At 39.4% G+C, this 24,634-nt stretch overlaps 1 protein-coding gene across 2 annotated transcripts in view; it reads left to right on the top strand.

Moving 5' to 3' along the window:
* Nucleotides 1–24,634, top strand: part of FHIP2A (FHF complex subunit HOOK interacting protein 2A) — a 69,498-nt gene that overhangs the window by 29,431 nt on the left and 15,433 nt on the right. Inside the window, exons 12-17 of one of the 2 annotated variants that reach the window (XR_006282475.1) lie at nt 389–532; nt 3,072–3,162; nt 4,709–4,852; nt 13,860–14,000; nt 16,256–16,359; nt 16,445–23,203. Coding sequence is in view for 1 of the 2 variants with exons in the window: in XM_038408613.2 (XP_038264541.1) it covers nt 389–532; nt 3,072–3,162; nt 4,709–4,852; nt 13,860–14,000; nt 16,256–16,359; nt 16,445–16,550 (730 nt within the window). In the remaining variant the exon portion in view is untranslated. Of the gene's footprint in view, nt 1–388; nt 533–3,071; nt 3,163–4,708; nt 4,853–13,859; nt 14,001–16,255; nt 16,360–16,444; nt 23,204–24,634 lie in introns of those variants that run through there. The other variant, XM_038408613.2, reaches the window with a different exon arrangement.

Here is a 24,634-nt window from a genome sequence, read left to right as displayed (position 1 = left end):
ATTAAGGCCCAGTTCCTCAAAGGTGTTTAGACTCCTAACTTTCATTGAAACCAATGGAAATTAAAACTAAATACCTTTGAGGATCTGGGCCTAAGTGATTTGATATGCAGAGGTATTCGGCATCAGAGCCAGAACCAGAAGTTCCAGGCTCCAGCTCAGACCGCTAGACTATGCCTCTCTCTCTTTTTTTAAGTTTGTCATCAATTTATAACTGTTGATATTGCATAATAATAATTCAGTGAAGTGGTATGCAAATTGTGATAGTCTAGAATGTGTGCTGGTTGGTCAGAGAAGAAAAATAGAGAATGTGCCTTTGATTCAGAAGGCTTTCTGCTTTCCATAACATTCTGTGAATTATCTTGTGTCTCTGTCTAATGTAAACTTACAGAGACCTGGAAGAAGATCCGTTATTTACTGATCTTTCTCCGGATAACACATTGTCAAATCAAGAGTGGCTAAGTGCTTCTCCTCCCATCAGCCCGGAACATCCAAAAAACGATGGGAAGACTGAAGTTCATAAAATTGTAAATAGGTGAGTTGAAAAAATAATTTTAAAAAGCTGTTTTGTGTGTGTAATTTAAATCAGGGATGTAGTTAGCATAGTGCTGATGTTCTGTGTAACTTGGAGGAATGATGCACCAGAAATAAACTGTTTCATTCAGTAGGCTATTCCGTAATGGTTAGTGTTTTATAGAAAGAAAATAAAATAGTTCAATAAACCAAAAGAGAACAGAAAACCTTTCTGAGTTCCATCTGAGGTCTTTGGTCTCTGGAGAGGGTTCAGAGAAGAGCTGCAAGAACGATAAAAGGATTAGAAAACATGCCTTATAGTGATAAGTTTAAGGAGCTCTATGTTGTTTAACAAAGAAAAGGTTAAGACGTGACTTGATCAAATCTTAAGTACCTATATGGGAAACAAACATTTAATAAAAAGAAAAGGAGTACTTGTGGCACCCTAGAGACTAACCAATTTATTTGAGCATAAGCTTTCGTGGGCTACAGCTCACTTCATCGGATGCATTTGGTGGAAAATACAGAGGGGAGATTGATATAGACACATAGAGAACATGAAACAATGGGTTTTATCATACACACTGTAAGGAGAGTGATCACTTAAGATGAGCCATCACCAGCTGCTGGTGATCTTAAGTGATCACTCTCCTTACAGTGTGTATGATAAAACCCATTGTTTCATGTTCTCTGTGTGTGTATATAAATCTCCCTCTGTATTTTCCACCAAATTCATCCGATGAAGTGAGCTGTAGCTCACAAAAGTTTATGCTCAAATAAATTTGTTCTCTAAGGTGCCACAAGTACTCCTTTTCTTTTTGCGAATACAGACTAACACGGCTGCTACTCTGAAACTAAACATTTAATAATTGGCTCTTCAGTCTAATAAACAAAGGGATAACAAGATCCGATGGCTGGAAGTTGAAACTAAACAAATTCAGACTGGAAATAGGATGTAAATGTATTTACAATAAAGATTATTAACCATTGCAATAATTTACAAGGATTGTGGTGGATTCTCCGTGACTGCCAATTTTTAAATCAAAATTACGTTTTTAAAAAGATACGCAGTAGTTCAAAAGAAGTTACTTTGTGGAAGTTATATGTCCCGTGTTATACAGGAGGCCAGACTAGATTATCACAGTGGTCCCTTCTGGCCTTGGAATCTATGAATCTGAGTGTAAAGCTATCCCTTCTCATTGATACTCATTCTGTTTGGCTTCATATCTCAAGCAGCCTCTCTTACAGGGCTTGACCGTAGTCCTTCCCCTGAGGGAAGGGGCGGGAGAAGTTGAGTTATAGTTAACCCATTGCTCACTGGGGACCATGTCACACCTCTGTCCCCTATAACATTTGGCTGTGCACACTGGACAGCAACGTGTCCAAGAGGACAGACTCTCTGATCTAAACTATTTAATGATTGTAATTCTTCCATTCATTAACATGAAAATTGGGGTTAGATGGTATTTGGTCAGTTAGTACTTGTTGGCGAGGCAGCACTGGTATTTTGGTGCTGACCTACCTTTGTACCCAAAATAATCAGTCTTTTGAGAGGCAAGAAACAGACTGAGGCCAATGGATATGGGAATTGAATACTTAGTTTTTCCCCCCATATACTGTTGCATCCAGTTTATGGTGGACATGGTTTGGAACACAGACAAAAAACAATCTGCTAAACTGCCCATTTATATTTTCATCAGTGGAATGGAAATTTTCCAGGTATTTGCAGTGCTTTGATGGAAGAATGAACTTTTTTTTCATACATAATAAGATCCACATGGCAGATTTCAGACTCCGCTTTTCCTCTCTCCCTCAGTATACAGAACTCCCATTGGTGTCAATGATAGTTCCATGCATGTAGGGAAAGCTGAACGTTAGATACAAGATCTTTAAGCCACATTTTCTCTAACTGTCCAGAAACTGGGTAGTGAGAGCCACCATTTCCTGTTTGTGCTATATTCCTGATAATTCTGTGACCGCCAAGGTGGTAGTTTTTGAATCACAATAAATATCAGCAATATTTGTAACAGGAACACGTTATTAAAAATAATCATGTAAGTTCTTAACTGTTCTTTCATCACAGAAAACTGACAAACTAATGATTTATTAACTAAAAAAAATTAGTAATAACTTTTCATATGAAATCCCTTCTTTTATTTGATTTATTTTATTTATTAGACTTTCCATCTAACTCTGCTTTGAGCCGGATGTAGTCTGATCTTTAGCAAATCCTTGGAATTGGTTATGATTCTCCACTTCACTTTTGCCTTCCTGCTTTCAGAAATCAATAGCCCTCTACTGGCTTCTTCACACTCAGTGCTAGATATACAAACTCTTATGCACACAATTCATTAGCACAGACAGTAGTTAAATAAATAGACATGTTTCAGTACGTTTCATAGCCCTTCTTCACACAATGTTATTGGGTAACCCCTTTTGTCAACTGGAAGAGATGGGTCTTTTTTATTGCATCTACCACTCATGTATTGATAATGGAAAAAATAGTGTCCTGCCATTGTAGGACTAGATTTATTTATTAATGTATTTTTGTTCCTTTTTAGCTTTCTCTGTCTAGTACCTGAAGAAGCCAAATCATCATACCATGTAGAGGGCACAGGTTATGATACCTATCTCAGAGACGCCCACAGACAAGTATGTCACACAACTATAGTCTTCTTCTTTTTTTCTCCTTCCTTAGCCAATGCTCTGGGTTTTGAATTGCTTGTGAGAATTTACAAATGATTTGGGGACACGAACCATTCTACTAAAAATATCTGAAGATAAGCTAGTAATGGGAAAGGTAAAAATTCAGTTGCCTTGAATCATGAATTTACCTTTAGAGATTTTTAATTGAGTTCTGAATCCCCTTACACAGCTCTAATGGGAATTATAGATGATTTTAAATGCATTAATATTCCTGTAACAAACCTGCACTACAGATTGGTTCATAAATTTCCTTTGCATTTATCTGCATTCTTCTCTAGTAGAGGACTGCCTGTCAAGATCTTTCACAGAACTTAGTGGATGTTAAAATTCTGCAGAAGAGTTAAACATCCCAGTGCTTTAAAATAATGGTTCAGTGAGACTAATGTGCCGCCTAAGGCATGCAGGTTTGATGTTAAGAAATTGGTGGGAAGGGAAAGCTTTAATGTTGCATATTTTGAAATAACAAACATAGATTTTATCTTTAAAAACATGATCTAAAGTCTCCTTGATCAGAGGACAATCAGCATTCGTTTGCAGCCTTTCTCATGAAGTCCTGTGACCTCCTGTAATGGAACAGAATTGGGCATACAGGGTACATGGGGGGTGGGGAGAGAGTAACTGGAACAAAAATACATGCAGTGGTACTCTAAGGATTTCCTACTCTCTGAATTTTGATAAGTGCACATTCAAATAGAAAGCTTTGCTTTCTGTGCTTCCTTTATGATTTTAGCCACAACGTTTCCTGAAAAGAGAGGAAAATGTGAAGGCAAAAATAGCAGGAACAGTAAAATTCTCATAACGTTCTAATTTTGGATGCAGGAAAGGGCATACTGTCTTCTCTTATTTCTTTCTTGCCTTGGGGAAAGGAGGATTCTGGGAGCAGTTTGAAAGTAGGATTGGTTTCTGCCTCTTCTCAATGATATACATGGTCTCAAACTATTCCACCCACAAAAACATAACCCTCCACATTGGTGCAGTTACACACAAACAGCTGCTCTGCCTCTTTGCATCTGTGCTTGGAAGCCCAGTGGAAGATGCATAAGTACCTATGCTGTGTGCACTGAAGAATTACTCCTGGATCTGATTCTTCCCTCCCTGGCACGAGTTTAACTCCATTGACTTCAGTGGAGTTACTGATGGTTTAGGCGAATCACACCCGGTGTGTATAAGTTACTGTGCCTGTCCAATTTGTGTCCCAAGGAAGTGGCTAGTTTAGGTCTCCATTTTCCCCTCTGGGTGCCTGTGTAAGTCCCCCATAATGTTGCACACATCAAGAGGAAAATAAAGTGCCTGAATGAAGTCTGATAATAATTTTTGTCATGGATGTTTTCAAAATGGGAATATTCTAAGAATAGGAGTTCTCAGCTGCCATTGACATTCTCAAGTGGTGTAAGTCATTAAAAGGAAATGGTTTCCACAGAGGTTTGTAGCTTCTTGCTTTTTTTCCCCTCTTCAATTGTTTGAGTATGTATTGCCGACTCTTTCTTCCCAGTTCCGGGATTATTGTTCAATCTGTTTACGATGGGAATGGCCGGGGTCTCCCAAATCTTTGGAAAAGTGCAATTTAGAAGCATCGTTTTTTGAAGGACATTTCTTGAAAATTCTGTTTGACAGAATGGGCAGGATTCTCGATCAGGTAACAAAACGTTGTTATGACTCGTTTCTGATGCTTTTATCCCTGATAAATGACTAATCTCCACCTGATCACATCAATACCCACTTTAGATGTTTAACATAGTAGTGCATTATTGTGCAACTCTCCCACCAAATTCTGTGTAGCTTGACTGCACTAACTAGTAGCTGTTAAGTTGTTGATTTTTACTAATACTGGCAATCTTGTCAACATGCTGAGGGAGCATTATTTATCTTATCCTTGCTTTAGGGCTCTCTAGATTACTAAATACTGAAGTGATTGGCACTTTATCAAAAACAAGGGTAGATGACAATATTCTCACTTACACTGAACACCATAATTATCTGTAAAAAGAAAAGGAGTACTTGTGGCACCCTAGAGACTGGTGCCACAAGTACTCCTTTTCTTTTTGCGAATACAGACTAACACAGCTGCTACCCTGAAACCTATAATTATCTGTGTTAACTACCTGCTTTGTGTTCTAAATGGTTTCATGAATGATGTCCTCCACTGAATATCATTTAAAGCTACAGATGATTCGTAGAGTAGAAATGTCACTACAGTATAAGGAGGGCAACATGATATATAGGATCTCCTGTTGTCAAATTAACAAAAGCACAAGTCCTTCTTGCATGTTTGTCCTTCCAGGAGGAGGTGGGGTGTTATGAAGAAGTAAAGGATAGAAGAACTTTAACTACCTATAATATTCCTTTTTGTTTTATAAGTACATGGCCTTTGTGAGTATCAGTCTCATTTGTTGTATTCTGATTTTTCCAGCATTTATACATGGCTATACAGGTAGCCATGTAAATTCTTCAGTGTATATAGAGTATTTTACAGTCTAGATCTCCTATATTTGAATAAACTTTACTATATAATATTGTTCTCAAAGCACTGTGCAGCAAATTAAAAGCCAAACGGTATTACTATATCATCCCAGGCTTTCTCCTCTCACCATTGGTGCAAGAAAATTTCAAGAGGGTACTTTTTCCAAGTCCCCAACTTCAAAAATAGGTGTCTCCACCATTTCGCTATATACCAATGTTAAAAATGTAGTTATTAGGGGTGAACAAATTGGCTGTGAATTTAACTGGCTCGTCTTGCTGAAAAAACATGAGTCTAATACATGAGGTCCAGATTAGTATAGCGGAATTTACAGAATATAATTCTGGGTAGAAGAGAAATCCCTTTTTGGTTAACCTTATTTCACTTTTTCTATCTTAACACCCTTCGTCCACTACCATTCGCTCCCCCACCCCCCTTTTCTATTTATCTCTTCTCCTTTCTGCCTTTTTCCCTCTTCTTTGTGGCTGCATCTTCATTAGAAAAAACAAGTTGTATTGATAACTTATATGCAGTAGCATATCACTGGCAATAACTAATTTGAGGTAAAATCCTAGTCAAAACTAGGCCGTTTATAGTTTGCACATAAGTTAGCGGGTCGATTTATGTGAAAACTATAAACAATCTTGTCTTCACAAGGATTTTATCATGAGTTAGTTACCTCCAGTTAGCTGCCTCAAATTAGGAACAAACCTTTTCCCCCTAGTTAAGACAAGGCCTGAAATCTAAATTATTCCCTTGCTAGAGCTATGTGAAATGCTTCATAGGTGGTGTTGCTGTAGATGCAATGAAACTATTTACAGGAGAAGTATATGATATTAGAGAGGCAAGGTGGGTGAAGTAATATCACAGATAGTGTTCTTCTAAGCATGTGATACTAGTCAATTCCCTCTGCAGCTAGTTCCAAGTGTAAAACTAGATGCTGCTGGTACCAGATTTCCTGTGATAGTGTACCACTTTTGGTCAGAGGCAGAAGTAGAGCAGATCAGGGATCATGGCAGAAGGGCAACAGTGCACAGCAGATCTGCCATGGGAGTGCTTTGAGAAAAATGGGGTGTGATGATAATTTGTAAAACCCAGGAGACTGAAAAAGAACGCTGAAACACTTTCATTGCTACACCACTCTATCTAGGGGTTGTGTCGTTTTCAGTTCTATCTATTCTGTCCAGGTTGAGTATGCCAATGATACGTTTTCAGCCTTCACATTGGTTTTCCTTTTTTTTTTTTTTTTTTTTTTAAATTATTTTATAGATGAGGTTAGATACTTTAATGCATTACTTAAAACTGAATGTTTTTTCCATGTTAAATAGGATTGGTATGAATCTTGAAGCAAGTAAACCTCTGTGTACATATATACCGTGAGCTGTTGAACTTTAATATTCCAGTCCTTTGACCTAGCTCATTGCAATTTGGGGGCTATGAGAAATTTTACATTTTGAAGGAAACAGGGAAATGTTCCTCTAGCATGTGGATTTTGTATCTGTCAGACCTCTTTTATCTGGATTAAGTTAAAGAACATTGTGTGCACTCCCAGTGTCTTGCTTCCAGTAAATATGTATTCTGTGCATTATTAACTAAAGCAATACTGGTTTTAAATAAGAGATCTGAGTGTCATCTACTTTTTGGAAAAGCTAATCTTATACATATGATCTTGTCTCAGTGATGAGACATAAATAGTAACGAATAAAGGGATCAGAATATATCCCTAAGGGATATCAGAGGAACAAATAACTACTATTGAAACAAAAATAGCATCTGTATTGAAGCACAATGTCAATTTGATACAGTACCTGTCAGCATGGCACAATTTCTGAGTTAGTCAGGCAAGATGTCACGGTCTGTGGTGTTAAAAACAATACTTGAGTCCAAAAGAATTAAAACAAACTGCCTCAGTCAGCCAGCAAGAGTGAAATTGCTCAAGCTATTTCTTACCAAAAAGCCCACACTTTAAAGCTAAATTGAAACTTGCCCTGGGGATAATTCTAGTGAAATGCTAATATAACCCAGAAAAATGAAATGTTGGTTCTATCAAGTCAGATGAAAGTGACAAATTTCATGTGGTGTATGGTTATTCAAAGGTCCACATCAAATGACAAGCTTAGCAAAACATTCAGTTCTGTTTACAGATTGTGTTAGTCTTCCTTTAGGCTTTGTTATCATCAGTAATTAAGCCATAGCTTTTATGCACTTTTCATAAATCAATATCAAATTGCTTTATGAAGGAGGTAAATATTGTTCCAGTTTCAGGGGTAACTGCACCTGAATACCCTCTCCATGGTCCATTCCAGTAGCATCATGGCACGTCTCAGAACTCCAGCCGTCACCTGTCTCTGGGAAGGGAACATGGTCCCATTCTCTTCTCACCCTGGTTTTTCATGCTGCACAGTCCCTAGCTTATACTCTGATATCCCCAGCAAGTGGTTCTGCCCAGTGGCCAGTGCAGTGCTTTCTCTCCAAGGGCTATGAACACTGTTCCACACAGCTCTCTCAGCAGAGTGCATTTATTTTTAAGATAAATAGTAAACAATAAAAATAATAAAAAATAAAACTCCCTACCTGCTTACTGAAAGCTTACCAGTGGTCAACCCCAACCCCAACAGTGGGCTCTGGGAAGTGTTGATCTCTCCAACCCTTCAGCAAAGGCTGGGATCCCACAAGGTCCTGTGAGTTTGTTGAATCAAAAGGAAGACCGCAAGTCAGTTCAAGATAATCATTTTATATCGAAAGCCCTTTTGTTGTTTCCTAACCTCTTAGGGTATTTTCAAGCTGCAGCTGGGAGCGAGCCTCCCAGCCCAGGTAGACAGATCCGCGCTAGCAGGGCTTGAGGTTGCACACTAAAAATAGCAATGTGGACATGGCATCTTGGGTAGCAGCTCAGGCTCTCAAGCCCACCTGACTCCCTAGATTTGAGAGTTTGAGCTCCAGCTCAGACTGCCATGTCCACACTGCTATTTTTAGTGCACTAGCTCAAGCTCTGTTTGCACAAGTTTGTCTACGTGCCTGGGGTGTTGACTCACAGATGCAGTGTAGACATATCCTGGAAAGCCAAGCCCAAACCAGCACCTCACGGGGTGCTGCTTTTTTTGGAGTTGTCAATTGTCCCAAGGGTAATTACCCCTTCCTGCTTTTAGTTCCTGGAAGAGCAATGGTAACTCTTCTCCAAGGAGTAGAACACAATCATATATAAACCATCTATAAATTTAATACAGTGGTCCCCAAAGGTACTGCATTGCATTGCAATATGTCACAAATGTCATTATCTTCATTAACGGATAAGGAAGTGACTTGCCCAAGGTTCTCCAAGCAGGCCAGTGGCAGAGCCAGTAATAAAATAGAATCCAGATTTCCTCAGTCCCAGTCCAGTGGACCACTCTGCAGCCCCTTGCTAGTAATATACAGTATGCTTGCATGAAGCTAGCCTCTTTGTTTCTTAAAAGCTTATCTGGGCCTGTTTTTTCTTCCCTTCCTGCAGTTAGAAAGCTTTCTTTGCTGTGGAAATGGGTTTGATTAAGCTGCTTCTGGCAGGTATATCATAGAAGCAGTTCTCTGGTAGTCCCATTTGTTCCTGACACATTTAAAATTTCATTTAAAATATTACACTTGTAGCTCTTGTGGTTGTGGTGAAAAAATCTTTCTGGCTCTTACTTCATGCAGCTGTCTTACTCAGTCTGCTGACAAGGAGACAGAAACAATAGCTCTGTGAGAAGAAACTATAGCCCTTGGAATTCCAGCTAGTTCAAAACTCAGCTGTCTGTCTCTGTCTGAGCAGCCCAGCCTGCTGATAGCACATCACCCCTGTGCTTCACTGTCTCTTCATTGAATACTGAGTCATATTCAAGGTTTCGGTCCTCTTCTCTTCAGGAGTCCTCCATGAGATTCATTGGCTCAGATGACCAAGGACTTCCCACAGCATCTCCATTCCTCTGCAGCAGTCAACCTCAAGAGGGGGATGCGGGCACTGGAAACTTGTGAGCTTTGACAGTAGCTGGGCTCACACTGGAATTTGCTTCTTCAAGAAATCAGGGTGAACATAGAGCATGAACATTTGTGCCTTCAGAATGACATGTAAATCACACTAGGACTTGCCTCCGGATTATAATCATCCTAATACCTAGCTCTTACACAGCGTCTCCTAAAGCTGTTTACAAAGGAAAGCAAGTACCAGTATTCTCATCTTACAGATGGAGGCTGATAGACAAACATAATTCCCACTGGCTAGGGTTAGAGAGAAAATAAAGAAGTTCTTCAACTAACCTGTAAGGTACTTGAATTCCCCCTTTGAATGGCATGTGATAAAAACATAGAAGAGAGGTGTTAACTGCTCCCTCACACTTCAGTGGGGTATTATCTCTGAAGTATAGTGATGACATTTAAAATGTCAGCATTGAGTATTCCACTGCCAATCATTTTAGAAAGATCATCCAACTGTTTTGAGATTTTGTGCTGAGTTAGAATATCACCTCTCTCCCAATGGGATTCCTGCGTGGAGATGATCACTAGCTGACGAATAAGTGTCAGGAACAAATAAAAGCTGTGATGAAGATACAAGCTTCATGGAAATGGATTTGCTTTCTGGGCTGAGGGGATCCTCTTAAAGCTACCCATTGATTACATCCTTTTCCCTGAAAATCTTTCTTACCAAGGAAGACTGGAGCTTCCTTCAGTGCTACCTTTTGCATTTGGTTAGGGTTTGTTTGGGTAAAAAGGTCACTAGAAAGCAGCACAAAATATTTCCTTCACGAGGGACTGGTCCTGCAGGTTTCCTAGACCACATCCAAACCTTCTACTCTACCTTGCAGTACTTGGTGCTGTCACTAGATGGCCTGGCTACCTGTGGGTGTTTTTCCTAGTACAGAATAAAAGTGAAGGAAGATAAATACAGTACAAGAAGTGAGCTGTAACTCACGAAAGCTTATGCTCAAATAAATTTGTTAGTCTCTACGGTGCCACAAGTACTCCTTTTCTTTTTGTGAATACAGACTAACACGGCTGCTACTCTGAAACCTGTCACAGTACAAGCCGTAAATATGGTTTTGTATTTCACATTTTCCCATCCCTGTCTTTCTAATGTGTGTGTTAATGTAGTTAGTAATCATTGAGGAAAAGTGAACAGCACTTTAATCTTGTTCTAGAGAGATTCTATTCTATTTCTTTAATAGATACTTCTTTAACAGCTATTCCCAAAGAATGGGGCATAAACTGTGTTCTCACCCAGGGATCCTGAAATTCTCAACCTAACTTAACCCAAGGCTGAGCTCAAACTACAAAGATTTTGGGCACTGATCTGGCATTGAAATCAATGGTGCTCCATGCAATCCTCCAAATAATATTAATCATAAGACCTAGCTCTTTTATAGCACTTTTCACCATGAGATCTTGCAGCTGTGTACAAAGTACGGCAAGTATCATTGTCAAAGTTTTACAGATGGAGGCTGAGGTAGAAAAATAATTCCTTTTGCACGCTTATTATTATTATTATTTTATTATTAATAATCATATGCATTGCATATAAAATCATCTCTCCCTTAAATTAGGAATGGGCCATAGGTATGATAGCTGACTTGTGATTTCAGATAGAACAAAACAAGTAGTTTGCGTGCTGCCTGAAAACAGAGATGACGGTGATTTTAAAGTATTTATCTAAAATTCAGGCTGAAAGATGCCCACTAGAATCCAAAATGCAGATAATGGCATGTATTTGTTGCAGGAGTTATCCAAGATGCACATCTATATGTTAAACAAGTTTTAGAGAGAATTCTGAGACTTCAAACCGTATGTGTGTGGTTTTTAAAAAAAAAAAAAAAAACAAAAAAAAAAACCAAAAACGCCTCCTTCCAGAGAAGAGTATTTAAATCCATGAACATTGAATGGTATCCAGATATTTAAATTATATATGTAGGCGCATGCGCGCACGCACACACACACAAACAGAATCGAAATCTGTTACTAAAGATGTAAATTAACCCAAAGTATTAGGCATCAATTCTGCAAGCTGCAAAGTGCCCATACCTGCCATTGGCTTCAGTGGAAGCTGAGGGTGCTCAGTAGTTCCACAAGGTTTGCTCTCAAAACTGTGAGCTAGGAAAAGCCTTCTAATTCATCACTAAACAGTCCTGCCTTGTATTAAGCTACAACCACACACCAGCATTAATTTTGCTGTAGCAGAACTCCTTTTTGCATCTGTAGGTTCCTTCGTCCTGATTTTCATACAGTTGCATTCATTTTGATGGAATAAATGGGTCCAGAGAGATACCTGACCTGAAACTGTCCAACATTAAACAGTGTTAAACAAGATTTGGTATACAAATACTTCAGCCTGCTTAGTACCATGGCAAACACTCCATTAAACATCCTTTTAACCTTTTATTAATGGTGCAGCAAAGAGAGGAAATGCAGTTTCTGTCTCTGCTATGGACTCTCACTTGCAGTCTCACTGCTGGACAAACACAGGCCTAGCACATGGTCTTATCAATCACTGGGAGACCTGGCAAACTTGTATTGTATCAGCATAATCTGTTTAGGGCCTTGCTTTTAGCTGCCTCTTTCTGGCCATGGGCTTACAACATTGTTGCAAAATATGAAGTCTTGGCTGGCTGAGCCAGAGTCTTATTAGACAGAAGGCAAAAGGAGAAGTGTGGGGAAGGAAAAGAAAACACTGGGGAGGGTGAGGCGTGACAAGATCTCATGCCCCAGGTCATATTCGGGATTGAGCTGGAGCAGGCTGTGATGTCATCTGGCTCCCTCTCTGGCTGGGTTTGGTCAGGATTAGGATGAAGATCCAGAGTCCCAGGAGACAGCAGCCATGATGGTAAAGCTTGCTCCAGTAGCTAGTTTTTATCCCCAAAGTCTCTTTCTTGAACAGCTGCGAAGGGGAGTGATGAATAGAATAGCCCATCCCCTTATTCTTTTGCCCACATATTAGGCCTGATTCCTGCCACAACAATTTTGGTTCATTGATTTCTGATCTCTCACTGGTTTTGTTTACCAAGTATTATCTTAATATAGTTCTTGAGTTATGTCAGGAAGCCTTTTTGTTTGGTCTAATTGAATCTGTCTTGTTTTTGTACCTTTTCCCATCAGTATTTATTAGTTCATAAAATGTCACAACAATCTATAATAATTTCACTCTTTTGTACAGTTGAGTTCACAATTAGGGTACATTTGCAGGCCCAAGTATCACAATACCTACTCTAGTTGTGACAGCAACAGCTACTATAAACAGCCTCTGTAATTGCTACCTCAGCATATGCTTATTATTGTCTTCTGACTTTTTCCTGAGAATTCTCACTAACTGGGGGGCAGCTGGCAAACACTCGTACTCCGTATCATTCTGGCTGTGATCAGAGATTTTCTGGTGGGTTTCTCGACCGCGTTGATGGTCTGATACACAGTTAATGCCAGCAGTACTTCTGTAAGTGACAATTCCACAGCCATTCATTCTGGGTTTTTTTTCCCCACTGCAGCATGATGCTACCTTGGTGAATGTTGTGAGCTTTGTCCAAATATGAAATGTAAATATCAGCAAAGGCCTTGGCAGAGCTATAAAGATCCCCATAGCAAATAAAAACAATGAAAAAAGGATTTTCAAGTGTGAAGTCACACAATGAAAACACATGTAAACGTTGGCAATTATAGACTTTCCGTTCAATAGCAAAGAGCCTGAGCAGTAGCTATTGCTGCCTGGTCACATTCCTACCCTGCTGGGTTTTTTTATTTAGAAAAATAAATTTTTGACACTGATCATTTTGTTTATTATTGTGAGGAAAATTTTAGTATAGTTATTTATCTACCTGTCTTAGGTCTTTATATGGCTTCCGTTACCATGTAATCTGTTGCTCAGTGTCTTCTGTTATGACACTTTATTAATGATCAGATCTCGAGAGCACGTATATACTGCAGCTAGGGCATAGCTACTTTCAGTCTATTACACTTCTGTAGCTAGCCTCATCTCCTGCATCTAATACATTAGGTCATGATGCACCTTGCAAGAGCAGGAAAGTCCTAGGCTGATACACCTCAGTTGTGTTGTGAGGCTGTTGTGGGGATGGGAGGATTTGGATCTGACTTGATACCCAGGATTTAGAGGAAAGTAGCTGCATAAGCCTGGAGTAGACAAAGAGGGAGTCGTAATGAAAATAACAAAGAATGTCCTCTTGTCTGTTCGCAGCCATACGATGTAAATTTACAAGTTACATCAGTGTTGTCCAAACTCTCCCTGTTTCCCCATCCACACATCCATGAATACCTTTTGGATCCCTATGTAAATCTGGCTTCAGGCTGTCGATCTCTATTCTCCGTTATTGTCAGGGTGAGTAAACAACCAACTAACATTTATATGTGGCTACAGTGGTGATAAACTTAATAGCTGTGTAATGAATGGTAAAGGAGGGTAATTTTGGCTTTAGTATGGCAACTGTTTGGTCTGTTGAAAGGAATATACTTTTTTTTTTAAAAGCACTGAATATGGATTTTCATAACAAATAACACTGGAGAATACACTTTTCAGTAAATCCATTTATTCTCCATTGGTGTCTCTGAAATTGTTTTACTTGCCATGTTTGCTGAGTTTCAAAGATGTGGATGTAAAATGATTTCTTTCAAGGTTTTGCCCTTCATCCTGCAATAAAGTTGTTTTAATACTGAATGGATCCTGTTGGAATCATTGACATGGCAGTGTCCTGTAATGCCATAAGTACAGGCATATGTCTGCACTAGAACTGGATTGTAAAAGAGCTGCTTTTATTGAGGCACAAGTCAATTACTCTCCTGAACATGCTGTGCTTTAGGTTGGAATGCTATAGCATATAGTCATCTGCCCTTCAAACCTGATTCATTCATCCTGTCCTACCTGTAACCCTACTGCAGATCCATGTCCACTATAAAATTACTGTACTTACCCCAAGTCTCCCATCTCTCCCTCTGATCTCATCTCTCCCTCTAATACCAGCTATGATGAGGTCTGCAAACCACACACAAAATACAGGCAGGAACATGTTAAGAACCCTTCCTGCCTGCAGATAGCAAAACCAGCTCCACCGGGGATCCCCTGACAAATGTCAATTATGAAGAGACCTAGTCCCCAATGGCTGTAGCTAATCACTGCAAGCCCACACATAAAGAAAGAGGAACAGGATGAAAAGGAGCTGGAGCAGAAGAGCTTGAAACATCCAGGGAGCAACGACTGTCTGCCAGAGGAGTAGCACCAGGCTACTGCTGAGAGATTTAGAACCCCCTGGAAGCACAAGGGAGGTAGATGGAGATAGAAGCCCTGAGAGCCAAGGGCTTTTTGACTTATGTTGCCTTTATGGCCTCTGGCTTGTTTTATTTAAGCCATTATTGTGTGGGTCAAACACCAATGTAAGCAGCTCGAACTGGAAGTCACCCCTTCTGCAGTCCCGAAAGCCAATAAGCTATTGGGTAGTTTCCTATACCAATATTTAGGGAGCCAGATTCACTACTAGTATAACTGAGGAGTCAGCAGAGTTCCACCCATTCATAGAGCAGTGAATTGGACCTACAGTTTCATGGGCCTACAGTTATTGGAACTTCAAGTCTCTGTTCATCAATTGTTCCCATATCTCCAAGTCCCACTAATGTTTTTAGGTCTTATGCACTAACGCTGCCTAGTGACGAGGTTACAAATTGGTTTATGAGTCTGTACAACCCAAAAGCACATGATTTTAGATTCAGAGATTCCCCAAGTTCAGTTCCTCAAACCAGCAGGGGCATTGTGTTATGTGAAGATGACTCTACTCCATCCAGGTGCTCCCTCATGGACTCTGCAGTGCCCTGCCCCTGTTTCCCCTTGTTCAGGGCTCTCGAAACAAAGTCAGAGCCCTTCTTGGGGTCTGAGTTTTTAATTAAGTTAACAAAGTTGCCAAAAACACATAAGAAATCTCCACCCACCATTAAACTGGGCATAGCCCTTCCTCCTGGAAGGACTGTCCCTTCCTTAGGGACCACTTCAGGAGACCCTCTCTCCCTGCAGTTTCACTCTAGCTCTGCTCTTTCTTTGAGCTCTCTTTGCTTCACTCACAGGCTTCATCTGGCTAGGGCTTTGAAGGAGCCAAACTTGCTCCTTGTAGGTGCACCTGCCCCCCAGTCCCAGGTCCACACAGTCTCCTCTTACCTGAGTTTTCTCAGGTTACTAACCAAACTTCCTGCCTTGGGAAGTCTCAACTGTACAATCACCTGCAGCTTCCTGCTGCCTTTTTTATTGGAATCATTTGATTTCTCTCACCTGAGGCTCATCTTGTAATCAGCCCTGGCTTAGCCCCAGGCTCTCCAGCCTGGGGCAAGTTGCCCTGTTGCCATGACACTCCAAAATAACATGGTCTCTGCAGTAATTAGCAGAGGGAATGCTGTAGATGTCTGGCAAACTAGATCAAGCTGAGTCTGAGGATTCAGTGGCAGAAAGATTCTGAACATCCCTCACCCATGTTGGGCAATTGTGAAGATGAATTAACGACCTTGTAAGTTGATCATTATTTGAACTCTCATTGGCTGTCTCTTTATTTGGCTCTCACTTCATATACTGCTACTTTGTCTCTATGTGATTTACAGGTTGTTGGAGATCTTATGGTGAGAATCCAGCGCATACCGGATTTCACTCCCAAACTTCTGCTAGTCAGAAAGCGTCTGCTTGGATTGGAACCTGAAGGACCCATGTAAGTAAATAAATTGCAAATCCTCCACACAAACTGTTTTTGTGTGCGGCTTCTTCTTAGCTCTTGCTGTTTTTTCCTTTCCCAGTATTGACCACATGACATTACTGGAGGGCGTGATTGTACTGGAAGAGTTCTGTAAAGAGCTAGCAGCGATTGCATTTGTGAAATACCATGCCTCATCTACACCCTAAGCAGCCACTTGAAGTGACTAGGCTACAGAATCGAGTGTTTCAGTCAAAGAAGACTATTGATTCCACCAGACAAGAAGGGAGAGAGCCTCCTAACAAAGAGTTGATATAATTTGACAGTTGTTATGGATGGCAGTTGAGGGTGAGTTCTTGGTCCCTGTTCATGATTTCTTGGCACTCGCTGCACTCTGATGGAGATGTAATCAAATGGACGTTGAACCCAGGATGCAATCAAAGGGACTTCAGGGCAGACAAAACATAACATTTCCAGTCACTGTTTGAAGAGCTGAAAAAAATGTCTGAAGACCACAAACTTCAGAACTTTGGTTACCAGACCATTGTTTTAACAACATTTTAGGTGGTAAGGATTTTTTATATGCTCTGGGGCTCATATACTTCAATTATCTTTTGTGATCGTTATTGCTTTTTAAAATATCAAGCTATTTCTCTAATGTTTTCATGTCAAGTTTTTTTCTCTTCAGTTGAAAATATGAAAGAAAAAGAGTAAAGCAGTATGTGTAGATACAAGTGATACCATCTAAAACATTGGAGAGAGGATGAAAAGACCTGCTAATACATATATAGTATGAGATGATCCATGTGGGATGAATTCTACTTTTGTGAATCTTCTTATATTGTAGTGAATTCTGGGCTGGTGAATTCTGATTCATCACTGTGTTGTTCCAGTTTTAGACTGGTGTAACTCCTTATATTAATGAAATTATATTGCCATATGTTGGTGAATCAGGGCCTGTATGTAGACAACAATCATATCCTAAGTATGCATGTTTCTAGTGCTGTGCTCTTTGTTATTTCCAAATGGTTTCTGCTGAGTTCAGCTGTGTAACTAGACTTGCCTTAGATTTTTTTTATGTGAGCTCCAGTTTGTTTGATCCATGTCATCTTTATAAGGATGCTATTATACAGGTCATTAATAGTAGTTGCTAAAACTAGTATTTTTTTAAATGCTATTTAACATTGGTTTAAGAATATTTTGTGCCTTGAAAATTGGCAGTGAAAATGTTCTGTTGTTTTTAAAATGTTTTATTGCTTGTCTGAATGTAACCATAGTGTCCAGACGAAAGAGTGACTGACACCGTTTTGGGCAGCAGTATAAGGGATGATTCAATACTTAGGACCAAAATTCTCCACTGGTTTTCACAACACTGGGATGCAAAGATGTTCCCCAGTTCATTCTTTGCAACATGAATTCTACCAGCCAGAGCAGGAATTTCCATTGCAGGCCAAGGAGCATGTACTCTAGCATACTGTGCTACTGTTCCTCCTGAATGACTGCAGCTAGCACTTGCTGCTGACAGCAGCATAAGCACTAGCAGGCTGGAAGGGCTGGATGTGCTCCTTAACCTTCATATCGCTCTTGGTGATCTCTTTAGAGAGAACTGCCCACCTGTTTACACAGGAGAATACCTTCATATTGACACAGTAGCACAGACAGACCAAGCAGGATTGAGCCCTTAATGTTCATATTCCATTTCTTTGTCTTTTTTAAAATCCTGTTGGACAGTGAGTGTCAGTTTCTGATCTCATTTCAGTTTAAATCTGGATTAATTTAATCAGTCAATAGCATTCCTCCTAATTTCCATGAGCGTAACTGGGATCAGAATCTGGCCCTCCCTGATTTTGATGTCTGTCTGCTTTTTTACATTTATGGAATCTGGATTTTGAACAACTCCTGAAGTTACCAGCTGCCTTGTCCAACAAAATTGAACATGCTCACAGTTAATGGGCTAAATTCACCACTTATTCACAGCATAAACTCCAGTGGAGGGTCCTTCTGGTGAAAATTACAAGGTTACAGGCAGATAGAAGTGTGGAGTACCACTCCAAAAAAGGAAGAGCATTGCCCAAAAGTGGCTGTGGCCAGGGAGTAAGATGATTCAGTAGCTCCCTACTGGTCCTCCCATCAACAGAGCTCTGGCACCTCAGCTAGAATGAAAGATATTCTCAAGAGTGGGTAGTGGTAGGAACCTGGGACTCAGCAGACATATGCACCAGCTTTGCTGAATGTGCCCCAATAATGTTTTCATAATAAAATAGCTTAGTAAAATAGAGTTTAAGAAAGGGTACTTTCTCTTCATTCCCATTCTTTACATGGGTATTTGGAAAGTAGCAAGTGATTTTGTTTTCATTTTGAGAAGCTTCATTAATATAATGTACCTGCCTGTACATACAGTATAAAAAGGTATGTATGTGTGTAGATTTATGTTTAATGCATACATTTTTGATAATTTAGGCCCCAGTTATGCAAAGCACTTAAGCATGAGCATAAAGTTAAGTATCTACTTAAGATCCATTTAAAATGAGTATGAGTTAGGAAAACACTTGAAGTTAAGCTAGTGTTTAAGTGTTGTGCTGAACAGCAGTGGAGTTATGCATGGTCTTAAATGCTTTGCTTAATCAGGCCTTGGTTGTTTTAGGTTTTAGCTTGAGTTTAATTACACTTGCTGCAAAATTTAATTCTGTTTTCATTATTTATTAAAAGAAAAAAACCCTCTGATATTTAGAATACTCCTAAAATCCCATTTGCAATGTAAACTGTAGCAGACATAATGCTATGAAAAATGAGTGAGGAAAAAAAAAATCCACATTAGAGCATTCCAAACAATATGATGGTTATAAATCCATGTAAGAGGTGCAAGATCTCAGATGGAGACATGAACATCATTTAATTTTTTTAAATCAGTTGCTGCTATTGGAGCTAATTACACAGTAAGGGATTGCATCAGTTAGTTTATGCAAGGATAACTGCAGAGTCTGTAGTTTTTAAATGCAAAATGATTTACCTAGCTAGAAGCCCAATTGTTTAATGCTTGAGTTGAACAATAAGGTATCACTATAAATATTCTTAAATTCAAGATGTAATTGTCTAGCATTCAGTCTTCAGTGTGTTTAGTAGCCATGGTGATATTTCGCAAACCAAATATTATTCAGGCCACAAATTATAAAAAGTTGATCCATCTTGATAGCAAGTGAAGCAATGCTAGGAAAAGCTTGAGCCCTCCTGGTTTGTATAGGTGCTGCTTACAATTATTACCATAAATTGTGACGGTGACTTTTATTTTTGTAAAAGCAATGGACTCTTTCTTAAGAGATGGAAATAGTTTAATTTTGTTTCTTGGTTTTCATGCACTTTTTTTTTAAAAAAAGTAAAAATTAGTTCAGCTCCATATTTTTACTCATTGAATCTATGCATATCATTGAGTTGACCATTGTGTGTGTGTGTGTGTGTGTGTGTGGTTATTTATTACCCACAAGTGGACACCTGAGAACCATGGCCTGATACTCAGAAGTTCAGAGCACCCACAAATCTTTCCAGTGTCAATGGGAACTGCAGGTGTTGATCACCTTTGAAAAATATGGCTAAGAGTATTATTTTGAAATATTTGAGGGGAAAATACTGGGATAATTTTGGTTAAGTAAGCAAATTCGAATTGCATTTATACCTTGATGCACATTTTTGTAAATAAGTACACATTTTTATTTTTCTGCCATTTATTGTATGTATTGATTTAGACTCTGATGTAGAAACTTTTGTAATAAGCAACATGCTACATCTGCTAGAACAGAAGTTTGTCCTTAGTCTATTTCCATTATGATTGTAATCTTCCTAGTATTCAAATCTTGTCTGTGTAATGTTCGTATAATGTATTCATTTGTGCAATATGGGAGCTGTGATTTGATACACAGCTTCAGTCTGGTTGTACATCACCTATGTATCTATAAGGACTGAAATCCTGAGTTTGCTTACACTATTGCTAGTGTAAAGATTGTTACACTTGATTTTACAGGGCACAAGTAATCATGGAATTGCTTTGTAAATACATGGTAATTCCTTGCAATGCATTGCTGTATGAATACATGATTACTATTCAATTATGAAGTACATCATTATTTGTCTTTAGAGAAATGTTACAATGAAGTACTATGTAAAATCTACAGATAGCATGGTATTTCAGGTTGTAAGATAAATCCAAACATATATAATGTATATCATACAGGTCTTTGCAACCATGATCACTAATAATATTTTCTGTGCCCTGTAAAATAATTACTCTCTATATATACACTTTTTTTGTTTTGCCTCCTGCCTTGTTTACATTAAACAGAGGATATTCAGTAAACTTTTTTATTGAACTTTATGTCGGTCACTGACTGACAGTGTTGCCAAGGTTTAGCAGACATGGGATATGCAACAAAGGAACTGTTGAAACAGCCACATTTCTATAATTAAAGTACTAACTTTTACAAAGGAGGCGCTGATAAAATTCAATTTTTGTTTAAAAAATGCATGCAGGATTAAAAGGGATATTCTAAAAATAAATTAATTTCAATGAAGTGACTTATTTTTTCAGAATTCTAAATAAGTTTTGTATGTTTGTTTAGAGGAAGAAAATGGTACAAAATCATTGAAGTGATGATGATCTTGCTTGTCTTTCATCCTGAAGGATTTTCAAGCATGTTACAAACTTTATATAATAATCATGGCAGCCACATCTGGGGTAGAACATGTTGGATGTTTAACAGAGTACACTACTGTTTAGGATACAAAATGAAGCAGTATACTCGCTCCCACTCAAACTGGAGGTAAAATAAAAAGACAAAATGTAATCACTCAGAACACAGACTAATGCCCCCTACTCTTGAGAAAAGTCCATTAGGATCTTTAAAGATTGCAGGTGGTCAGGACCCTGATCTCATGCCACCTCAAGAGTACAGCGTGGGTTTATTGATTCTGAAACACAAATGTCACCTACCTGAATCACTGCCATTGCTTCTTGAATCTTATGATTCCAGGCTTCCCCTGTTGTATACTGGGTGTGTTTGTGTTCTCCTTCCTCTGAAGTCTCAGTGAAGGCCATGGCTGGAGAAGGGACACCAAATGGCATGGGCCTATATTCTGAAGTGGTACAGAGAATAGTAATCTTTCTCAGATGCCTGGCTGGTGGGTCTTGCTTAGGGTAAAAATGATCAGCATTTTTGTGGTCAAGAAGGAATTTTTCCCTAGGACATCTTGGCAGAGACCTTGGGTGTTTTTGCTTTCCTCTGCAGTATGGGGCATGTAGCACCTCCTAGGATCATCTGGGTATATCTCGCCAAATAAATTCCCTGCCATTGCAACATCGCCCAACATCAGTCCACTTCAGTCCCTTCTGTTCTCGGCCTGTGACACACAAGAGTTTGATCTCCTGAGGGCTGTAATACTTCAATATAATGCAGTTTGCTGACTCAATACAGGGGTAACTGGGTGAGTTTAATGGCTGCGATATACAGGAGGCCAGACTAGATAATGTGGTGGTCCCTTCTAGCCTTGAACACTGTGCTGTTAACCTTGTCTGGCCACGTTTAGCTTCTCAGATCTAACAAAATCACAACCTGAGTTGGTTTGTGGTACACATCTCCATGCTAATGTATGTGGCATTCAGTGTTTGACTCAAACATTCCATTGCAATCCTGGATTTCAGTGTCAAACTGATGTATTGAGGCTTCCTAGTTTTGATGAACTATGAACTAGTCTTCTGCCTCAAGACTTTGAGGCCTTGCATATTCTTTTTTTAAAGTCACAGTAGCCCACCCAATTGCGGCCTCAATAATAATATTAACCTGTTCCATGGAATCTGAATAAAACTCAGTGCGGGTATAGTTAATGCAGGACATATTGGATTTGTTAACCTTTTAACACTTTCAGTGCTAGTGGTGTCAAAGCCTCAAGGAGTTTGGCTGATTTGAAATGTGAAGCAAGTGGGTTAAGGTAGATTAATCTTCAGAGCATTGAGTCTGACACAATTTGTATGTGTTCTTTGGGCCTAGAACCATGTGCTGCTGATGCATCTTTTTCCTGCTGAAGCTTTTTGTTTGAAGGAAGCTGAAGCTTTTTGTTTGACTACTTGGAACAGGAAAGCTGAAGTGCAATTCAAAAATCAAGTGAAGCATATGGTGGATTAGAACCTTCAGGTGTCCTAAGCATCTGGGGAGTCTCAAAAGGAAGGAAATGGTGAAAAGCTGACTGTTACAAGTCTGGACAGATCACTGGCCCTGCCTTCGGAGTCAGAGATCTGTAAGGATACACAGGTGCAGCTAACTGAAATCTTACAGCTTGCCATCTATCCAAGTGGCATGGCCCATTCCCACTGTCCTTGGCAGGATGGTTTTTGTGTTATGTGGCAGATGTGTTTTTTTTAAACTGTGTTTCATGGAATTGTTGCTCATTATTTACAAGAAATGCTGCTGACTGTATAAAATTAAATATACTACTATAGAATAACAATTATGACATTGGGTATTTTTAATGGCTCATAACATGTGGTCTTATTTTGCTCCTTCTGCCTTTCTGCTCCATGGCATCATAATTAAATGTTTTTTTTTCCCCTGGTATAATACACTTTCAAAGTAAAAAATATTAAAACTCCTGGAAACAACAAGATGTGGCCCCTACCAAAGTACTATGTAACAGTGTGTCACGTTGTAGGATCCTGTAGAAAAACACAGAGCTAGTCTGCTGACTCATCCTGGTAGCCAGATGAGATGGATCTCATTACCATCAAACAGCTCTGAGGAATAGAAGAGCTAGAAGAAAGGGGAAAAAAGTCCTTCATAGTGCCCCAAATCAGCCCACTTTGGAGTTAAGGCTTATATTTGTAAGTACAATTCTGTCTTAGAAAATATGTTACATTAATAATTAAAGGCAAACTCCAGGAATATCTCCGGGCTGTGGGGAAGAGATGGAGTGTGTTTCAAGTGGGTGGGGATGCCAGCAGTCTACAGTATCTCGATCCCCAGTTCACTAGAATGAAACGGCACAAAATTCGGGTCTTCATTATACATGGTAATTCATAAATGTCTATGCCAAAATAGAACAGGGCTGAGAAGAGCAATAAAAAACAGGAGTCTGGATTGATTGATTTGAGAGGATGGGTTAAATATATTTAGCCTGGCTAAATGATGACTTCAGCGCATGGTGCATATAAATCTTCAAGGGTTAAACACCAAGAATAGAATTGTCTAGCATAATTTAAAGGAGTTTAACGAGGAGTAATAGGATGACATTAATGAAAATTGAGACTCAATATCAGTGAAAACTTCCTGACTGTGAGATCTGTTAGCCTGTGGAACAGTCTTCCCAAGTAGAGTGGTAGAAATCCCATCACTTGACACATTTTAAAATCAGACTGGACAAAGTGCTATTAAATGTACAACAGAAATCCAGCCTGCATTGGCAGGGAAATGAACTAAACCAGTCTTACATCTCAAGATTCCAAGCTAATTATGGGTTCCCGAATAACTTAAATTGGTTCTGCCAGAATGCGGGGGCTGGATTCTTCTGCTTGAAAAATCTCTCGTAAACCAAACAGTTCTCTGTAATCTGAGTAAAGTAAGTTCTCGTCCCGTAGATGAGAGCCATGTGAGTAATAACCTCATTCTAAAAGTTGCACCCTCCACAGATAGCAGGGTGGGTTATTGCCTGATTAGCCTTGCCAAGGAGTCCTTCATGCTGCGATGCATTACAGGAGAGAAACAAATAACCCAACTCCTGAAACTTCATTATCCTTTTCTTGAGAAAACCCATTGCTACATCCCTGTATCCACAGGACCCTGTCACGTTTGTATTTCTTAATTTGAGTTTATTTTCTAGGTCATGAATTTTCACTTCCTGGGGTTTTCAAAGACAGCCATTTTCACTGTTAACAGAATGTCCATCAATACTGTATTTGTTTCCATAGCTTTAGTTTCCCTCTAACCTTCCTGTAAAAATATGAGAAACTTTTTTAACTTTCATCTTCCTGTCTTCTGAGACACCCTTCCTGTTCCCTTGCCTTTTTAATAGGGTTGGCACCGCCAAGACACAGGAGGGGATCTTTTGAGGGCTGAGGTAAGGGTTTTTTCTATTGCCGCCTTCCTTCTGATGAGTCTTAGGTCTGTCCTGCTTCCCAGTGCTGGCAGGAGCCACGTAGTAGTTACAAGATCACAGTGTGGCTGTGTGTGCACGCAGTTTATGAGGAATGTTGGTCCAAAGTGAAAAAAACCCAGCTTATTAAATCTTTTCACTGGCAAGGCAGTACAAAAACCAG

Source organism: Dermochelys coriacea, chromosome 7 (assembly GCF_009764565.3).
Source record: "Dermochelys coriacea isolate rDerCor1 chromosome 7, rDerCor1.pri.v4, whole genome shotgun sequence".
Lineage (NCBI taxonomy): Eukaryota > Metazoa > Chordata > Testudines > Dermochelyidae > Dermochelys > Dermochelys coriacea.
Note: the sequence above shows the minus strand (reverse complement) of the source record. Positions and strands in the feature narration are given on the sequence as shown.